We start from the raw sequence: 8,669 nt of genomic DNA, 5'->3' as shown, positions 1-8,669 counted from the left end.
ATAATACTATCAGAATCACTGAGGATTCACACACTCTCAGTGGCTACTAGTGCAGAAACCAGATATACACTTCAACACTGTAACTGTAATCCTGTTACTCAAGAGATTACATGGAAATTGACTTTATGACATTCCTCATCAAACAACTCAAGAATATAGACAGAATGTCATATAAAACAGCATATGCTCATGTTTATTTTGGTTCAAATAAGCTTTAAATAAACTCTGGTAAAAGCCATTCATATTATCTGTAAAGTCCAAAAGGTTTTACTACTGACCTTATGAAAAATCACAGGGTAAAAGATATTTACAGATAGGATAAGCTCTCCTTCTTCAATCATGTCTGCTGAATTTTCAGGCTTTTTCCCTACAGCATGTGACTCCTAAAAAAAGAAAACAATAAGAGACATTAAAATCAGACACTGTGACCCAGACCAGAGGCAGTGTAGAATAAGGGCTACGAACAAAGGTTTCAATCAGCCCTGGATTTAGCTCCTAATTCTACTTCAAGAAAATTGTTTTAAAAACCTCGCTAAGCTTTAGTTTCATCATCTGTAAAAAAAAGAGAAAATATTTATTTTACAGAATAGTTGCTGGGAATGTAAAATAAAGCACCTAATAAGATGCTTGGCACTAGGTGCATAGCAACTGATGATAAAATAGGAGTATCACCTAACATTGGTATAATACTGACATTTACAGTCATTAACACTTTTATACAACTCCTTCCATATTATCACGGCTTCCCTTGTGGCTCAGACAATAAAGAATATGCCTGCAATGCAGGAGACCCAGGTTCTATCCCTGGGACGGGAAGATCCCTGGAGAAGGGAATGGCAACCCACTCCAGTATTCTTGCCTAGAGAATTACATGGACAGAGGAGCCTGGCAGGCTGCAATCCATGAGATTGCAAACAGTTGGATACAACTGAGCAATTTCACTTCCATATTATCAAGAAAGTTATTTGACAGATGAAACTCAGTTTCACCAATTTACCCAGGGTAAATCAGACGATTAGAATGCAAATACAGATATGTTTCACTCTAAAACCCTGTTTTTACTACAGTATCACATCTTTCAGTCAGTTCAGTACAGTCGCTCAGTCATGTCCAGCTCTCTGCAACCCCAAGCCAGGCCTCCCTGTCCATCACCAACTCCCAGAGTTCACTCAGACTCACGTCCATCAAGTCGGTGACGCCATCCAGCCATCTCATCGTCTGTCGTCCCCTTCTCCTCATGCCCCCAATCCCTCCCAGCATCAGAGTCTTTTCCAATAAGTCAAGTCTTCGCATGAGGTGGCCGAAGGATTGGAGTTTCAGCTTTAGCATCATTCCTTCCAAAGAAATCCCAGGGCTGATCTCCTTCAGAATGGACTGGTTGGATGTCCTTGCAGTCTAAGAACTCTCAAGAGTCTTCTCCCACACCACAGTTCAAAAGCATCAATTCTTCGGCGCTCAGCTTTCTTCACAGTCCAACTCTCACATCCATAGATGACCACTGGAAAAACCGTAGCCTTGACTAGACGGACCTTTGTTGGCAAAGTAATATTTCTGCTTTTTAATATGCTATCTAGGTTGGTCATAACTTTTCTTCCAAGGAGTAAGCGTCTTTTAATTTCATGGCAGTAGTCACCATCTGCAGTGATTTTGGAGCTCAGAAAAATAAAGTTTCTCACTGTTTTCACTGTTTCCCCATCTACTTGCCAGGAAGTGATGGGACCGGATGCCATGATCTTAGTTTTCTGAATGTTGAGTTTTAAGCCAATTTTCCAATCTCCTCTTTCACTTTCATTAATAGGCTCTTTAGTTCTTCTTCACTTTCTGCCATAAGGGTGGTGTCATCTGCATATCTGAGGTTATTGATATTTCTCCTGGCAATCTTGATTCCAGCTTGTTTCTCTTCCAGCCTGGAATTTTGCATGATGTACTCTGCATATAAGTTAAATAAGCAGGGTGACAATATGCAGCCTTGATGTACTCCTTTTCCTATTTGGAACCAGTCTGTTGTTCCATGTCCAGTTCTAACTGTTGCTTCCTGACCTGCATACAGATTTCTCAAGAGGCCAGTCAGGTGGTCTGGTATTCCTGTCTCTTTCAGAATTTTGCAGTTTATTGTGATCCACACAGTCAAAGGCTTTGGCAGTCAATAAAGCAGCAACAGATGTTTTTCTGGAACTCTCTTGCTTTTTTGATGATCCAGATGTTGGCAATTTGATCTCTGTTTCCTCTGCCTTTTCTAAAACCAGCTTGAACATCTGGAAGTTCACGGTTCACCTACTGCTGAAGCCTGGCTTGGAGAATTTTGAGCACTACTTTGCTAGCATGTGAGATGAGTGCCACTGTGCAGTAGTTTGAACATTCTTTGGCACTGGAATGAAAACTGACCTTTTCCAGTCCCGCGGGCACTGCTGAGTTTTCCAAATTTGCTATCACATTTAATCCATTATAACATCACACTTTCCTTTATATGTGCTTGACCCACCAGGCTCCCCTGTCCATGGAGTTCTCAAGGCAAGCCTACTGCAGGGGGTGGCCCATTCCCTTCTCCAGGGGATCTCTCCAACCCGGGGATCTACTGCATTGTAGGAAAATTCTTTACCGTTTGAGCCACCAGGAAAGCCCCAATAACTATAAAATAGAGGCCACCAGAGTGCACTGGTTAAGAAGGTGCAAAAGGTATTTTAAAAATAGGTGGGAGTGACATCATGCAAAATGGCACAGTAGGAAACAGAAGCACAGTAGGGTAAGTCCCTCCAGCAAAGCAACCATGAAGACGGAAGAGATCGGAATTAACTATTTTTGCACGTGGACTCTGATCAGACTCTTGTAATCAACCAGGTGAGTGCCCCAATGAAGAAACAAGCTGCTGTGTTTCCTAGGTAAGCAGAGCGTATAAACCAACTACCATGCCCCACTCTTAGCCCCACTGCAGATGTAGAGATAGCAGGCTGTGGTCCTGGAAAAGGTAGCTGATGCCAAGATGAGCAATGTGGGATCATGTTCTCCAAAAAATAAGGGTAAGCATACTGTGGTTGGTCTGGCAATGCTCTGAGGCCCTGGTGCAGAAGCTTGCCTTGGTTCTGGTCCTCTTGTTATAGAGTCCAAGCTTGCTCTGCTCACCCCATGACAAGCCAATGAATCTGAGAGATGAGGTGTTGAGGCAAGGAAAATGACTTTATTCAGAAAGCTAGCAGAGTGAGACGATGGCAGGCTAGTGCCTCAAAATAACCATCTTATTGGGGTCTGAATGCTAGGTTCTTTCATACATCAGAGATGGGGTGAGGTGAGGAAGCAAAGAAAATGGCCATTAATCTCGCAAACATCTCCTAAAATGGCAAGCCTCAGGCGGGGGATGTATTCATTTCTTCCTTCCTGCCATCTAGAGGACAGGGTTCCAAAAAAAGGCACTTATGTCAGGCTGAGGGGCAGGGTCCTTTTAAACATCCATTACATATGATTATAATAACAAAAGCAAAGAAAAGCAAGTCAAAGAAACAGGTTCAACATGGAGTCAGAATTGGCTGCTTCTCTGCAATGCTCTTACCACCAAGTGGCTTTCCCCAGCAGCATCAACCGGAAAATTTAAAGACACAGGACCCTTTGTGGAGTCACACATTTAAGGAAATCTTGATCAGGTCACTGGTTGACTAGAGATAATGAATCAGAAACATCAGCGACCATATGGGTAGACCTTGAACTACTGTGGGTTCAGCTCCAGACAGCCACAAAAACAAGTATCTCAATAAAGTGAGTCATATGAATTTTTTGGTTTCCCAATGCACATAAGTTATATTTACACTATGCTATAGTCTATTTGGTGTGTAATAATAGCATCATGTCCCAAAAAACAATGTACAGACTGGAACTCTAATTAACAACACTTTATTGATAAAAAACGCTATCTTCTTGGCCTTCAATGAGCTGTAGTAGTAATGTTGATGATCAGAGATCACCATAGTAAGTATGATAATAATGACGTAGTTTGAAATATTGTGGGAATAATCAAACTGTGACAGAGACATCAAGGGAGCAAATGCTGTTGGAAAGATGGTGCCAAATAGACTTACTCAATGCAGGGTTGCCACAAACCTTCATAATTTAAAAAAAAAAAAAACCACCACCACACTACCTGCGAAGCATAATAAAGTGCAGTAAAATGAGATATGCTTGTACACAACAAGGACTACACACTAGAAGAATAGTTTGGAAAATTCAAAACAGCTCTAGGCCTCAACAAGGAAAAAAACACACTCGGAATGTCCAGTTCTCAACAAAAACTTATAAAACACACAAAGAAACAGGAAAATATGCCCCATTCACAAGAAAAAAAGAATTTGACAGAAACTACCACTGAGGAACCCCAAACACTGAGACAGAACACTGAACATTTCCATGTGGAAATTGAACAATACACTCTTAACCAATAGGTCAAAGAAGAAACCACAGGGAAATAACAAAATACTTTGAGACATATGGAAACAAAAACACAACATTAGAAACCTAACAAGATGCAGCAAAAGCCATAGAAAGAGGAAAACTTTTAGCTCTAAACATGTACACTGGAAAAGAACAATCTCAAACCAATAACCCAAGTGCATACCCTAAGGAACCAGAAAAAGAAAACTTAACCCAACACTAGCTGCTGCTGCTGCTGTGAGGCTTTAGTCGTGTCCAACTCTGTGCGACCCCAGGGACTGCAGCCCACCAGGCTCCCCCGTCACTGGGATTCCCCAGGCAAGAGTACCAGAGTGGGTTGCCATTGCCTTCTCCACCCAACACTAGCAGAAGGAAGGAAATAATCAAAACCGACTCTAGAAAAAATATAAAGTATGAATAGAACTGTAACAAGTAAGAAAACTGAATCAAAAATTAAAAACCTCCAAAATCACTGCAGATGGTGACTGCAGCCATGAAATTAAAAGACACTTACTCCTTGAAAGGAAAGTTATGACCAACCTAGATAGTATATTGAAAAGCAGAGACATTACTCTGCCAACAAAGGTCCGTCTAGTCAAGGCTATGGTTTATCCAGTGGTCATGTATGGATGTGAGAGTTGGACTGTGAAGAAAGCTGAATGTCGAAGAATTGATGTTTTTGAACTGTGGTGTTGGAGAAGACTCTTGAGAGTCCCTTGGACTGCAAGGACATCCAACCAGTCCACTCTGAAGGAGATCAGCCCTGGGATTTCTTTGGAAGGACTGATGCTAAAGCTGAAACTCCAGTACTTTGGCCACCTCATGCAAAGAGTTGACTCATTGGAAAAGACTCTGATGCTGGGAGGGATTGGGAGCAGGAGGAGAAGGGGACGACAGAGGATGAGATGGCTGGATGGCATCATTGACTCGATGGACGTGAGTCTGAGTGAACTCTGGGAGTTGGTGATGGACAGGGAGCCCTGGCGTGCTGCGATTCATGGGGTCGCAAAGAGTCGGACACGACTGAGCGACTGAACTGAACTGAACTGAACAAGCAAAAGCCCAGTACTAGATGGCTTCACGTGAATTTATCATTCCTTCCTAAAGTCCTCCAAAAAATCTGAAAAGGAGAAAATACTTTCTAACTTATTCTATGAGATCAGCACACTCTGATACCCAAGTCAGACAAAGACACTGTGAGAAAACTACAGGTCAATATCCTTCATGAATATAAAGATAAAACTTAACAAAATACTAGCAAATCAAGGTCAGCAGCATATAAAAGGGACTGCATGTCACAAAGCCAAGGGGGACTCATTCTGAGGATGCAAGGGTATTTCAACATAACAAATCACCACACTAACAGAATGATGGAAAAAAACACATCATCCCAACTGATGCAAAAAAAAAAAAAATTTTCTACAAAAGTCAATACCCTTTCTTGATTAAAACATTAAATAAAATAGGAACTGAAGGGAATTTACTCAACATGATAAAGGCCATATATGAAAAACCCACAGCTAAGCTAATAAAATGGTTAAAATGTTAAATTTCATGTTATATAGATTCCTCGGTATTCATCATCTGAAGTCATTCTGAGGGTTTTACCTAAGAAACAATGGATTAGAAAAGAATGGGTGGCGCAGTGGTAAAGAACCCGCCTGCCAGTACAGGACATTTAAGAGACATGGGTTCAGTCCCTGGGTTGGGAAGATCCCTTGGAAGAGGAAATGGCAACCCACTCCAGTATTCTTGCCTGGAAAATTCAATGGGCAGAGGAGTCTGGTGGACCACAGTCCATGGGGTTGCAAAGAGTTGGACACCTCTGAGCACGCACTACAGACCAAAACCAGGAGCAGAAGAAAAACGTCAGAAATAGGGTGGTGAGAGGCATGAAATTAGCCTAAGAGAGAGCAAGACCAAAGCAAAAACAAAAATAAAGGCCGAGCATTGAGAGGAAAATGTGCCATCATGAACTTTCTTTTGTTTTTGCCTGTGCTGCAGGACTTGCAGGACCTCAGTTTGCCAACAGGGAAGCAAACGCACACCCCAGGTAGTGAATGCGTGGAGTCCTAACTACTGGACTATCAGGGAATTCCCCATCACCTGAATTTCATGCGTCTTTTTCTCCTACTGGCTCCCAGTCCCAGTGAAGGTTCTCTCATTTGTTTCCAGTTAAGCATATCCAATATGAACTACCATATAGTCATGGGTAACAGCCAATGAAGAGATTTTGTTTCATGGGAAAAGGTGGAAAAGAGAGGACATTTACCATCTCGTAAGCAAATGTTTCTTGTCTGCAGGCTCGATCTATCCTTAAGGTTTCCTCCCGGTGCTTCAGAAGCCTCTTTCTAATCCTGTTACAAGAAAAATCAGACTTCAATATTTTGGCGGGCTTCAAAAATATCTTTACTATTTAGCTTTTTATTATGAACTAATTTTAGACTTAAAGAAAGGCTGCAAAAATATTACAGAGTTCCCTTTTATCTCTTAGCCAGTTTTCCCTGTTAACATCTTAACTATTCAGAGATTATCAAGACCAGGAAATTAACATTAATACAGTATTATTAACTATAAAACTTTTTCAAATTTCACCAAGTATTAAGTTTAGTGCTTCTTTTAACTGTCTCAGGCTCCTATGCAAACACTTTTTTATTTCTCCTTTCCCCTCCAGTCTTTTAAAGTTCCTCAGTCTGTCTTTCATCATCTTGACACTTTGAAAAAACCCTGATCAGTGATTTTGTAGAATGTCCTTAATTGCTGTTTCCTCGTAATTGGAGTAAGCTTATATTCTTTGGGCAAGAATACCATAAGATCATGTCCTCACTGTATCATCATGAGGTTAACAATGTTATTCATAAAATTAATATCTTATTCCTGGAGATACTTACCTTGTTTAACTTCCTATCTGCTAGGTTCCCACACTAGAAAGATATTTTCTTTTCCTTTGTACCTGGTAAGTGTTTGGGGTTGGGGGGGAGATACTTTCAGACTATGCAAATCTTGTTTCCCTTGAAACTTGCATCCAGTAATTTATCATTAACTAGTAGACTTCATCTGTAACATGTATTACTGTGGTTTATGCCTAACACTGATCCTCTATTTTTCTCCTTTAACATTCATTCATTGGTATTATGAATATTACCTCTTTCTTCCCATTTATTTATTTGGTTACTTGTATTAGTACAAATTCATAAATATTTACCTTATTCTACAGGTTAAAATCTGTATTGTTATTAGTATTAGTATTGTTATTCGGTTGTTCAAATTATTCTAGCTTTGGCCATTAGGAGCTCCTGTTCTATCAACAAGTTCTCAACATTTTTGTTTTTCGTAGTTAACCATTTCCTTACTTTATGGAACCATAAAATGCTCAAGACTCACCCTTGAGCATTTTCATGTCTCAGCCCTAAATCAGCCACTCTTCCTAGGAGACCTAGTTTCTTCACTGGAAAGAGGTTTAGAGACCTGTATCTGAGCATGAGGCATTCTCACTGTTCCTGCAGTCTCTGCTTCCAGGACTCTCAGCAGAGGCAGGAAACATACTGTGTGTGTGTTCAGTCGAGTTTGACTCTTTGTGACCCCGTGGACTGCAGTCTGCCAGGCTCTTCTGTCCAAGAGATTTTTCAAGCAAGAATACTGGAGTGGGTTGCCATTTCCTCCTCCACAGAATCTTCCTGACCCAGGGATCAAACTCACGTCTCCTGCACTGGCAGGTGGATTCTTTATGACTGACCCACCAGGGAAGCCTCAAAGAAAAAATACACCAAACCACACATGTACACACATCTGTGTTTTGGTATTTTTCTGTTATGTACTTTTAAATCCATGGTTTAAACTAATACTTCTAATCCCAAGAATCACAGGATTCATTGTAGCCTTCAACCTTTCCTTGTTTACAACTTTTCTCCACAAGTGAGAAACTCAGCTCCCTGTATCTAAATCTATTCGCTTAAGTGTTTGCTTCTTTAAAATACATGGCTTCAGAACTGCTAACCTGCTAACACCCCTGTGAAAACCACTAATGAACAGTTCTTCTTGTCTTCAGCCTTACAACACTGAATCAAAGTATGCTTCTGTACGGAATCAGATTAGACCATTCTTCCTAATTCTCTTCAGTGTTGCTACGCTATTTACTTGTAACACAATTAGACTAACTACTTCAGTCTCCCCCAACATCCTGGCTGGTTTTAATTGTCTGATTACTTTTGAGGTGTGTAAAAGATATGTGAACCACTACTATGGTTCTAAGA

At 40.8% G+C, this 8,669-nt stretch overlaps 1 protein-coding gene across 3 annotated transcripts in view; it reads right to left on the bottom strand.

Moving 5' to 3' along the window:
* The window catches only part of SNAPC3 (small nuclear RNA activating complex polypeptide 3), a 37,155-nt gene that overhangs the window by 18,757 nt on the left and 9,729 nt on the right, over positions 1–8,669 (bottom strand). For all 3 annotated transcript variants that reach the window (XM_069576614.1, XM_069576615.1, XM_069576616.1), the window contains exons 3-4: positions 6,689–6,773; positions 279–383 (exon numbers count right to left, since the gene is read on the bottom strand). In XM_069576614.1, coding sequence (XP_069432715.1) covers positions 279–383; positions 6,689–6,773 — 190 coding nt within the window. The remainder of the gene's footprint in view (positions 1–278; positions 384–6,688; positions 6,774–8,669) is intronic.

The sequence above is a fragment of the Ovis canadensis genome, chromosome 2 (assembly GCF_042477335.2).
Source record: "Ovis canadensis isolate MfBH-ARS-UI-01 breed Bighorn chromosome 2, ARS-UI_OviCan_v2, whole genome shotgun sequence".
Taxonomy (NCBI): domain Eukaryota; kingdom Metazoa; phylum Chordata; class Mammalia; order Artiodactyla; family Bovidae; genus Ovis; species Ovis canadensis.
Note: the sequence above shows the minus strand (reverse complement) of the source record. Positions and strands in the feature narration are given on the sequence as shown.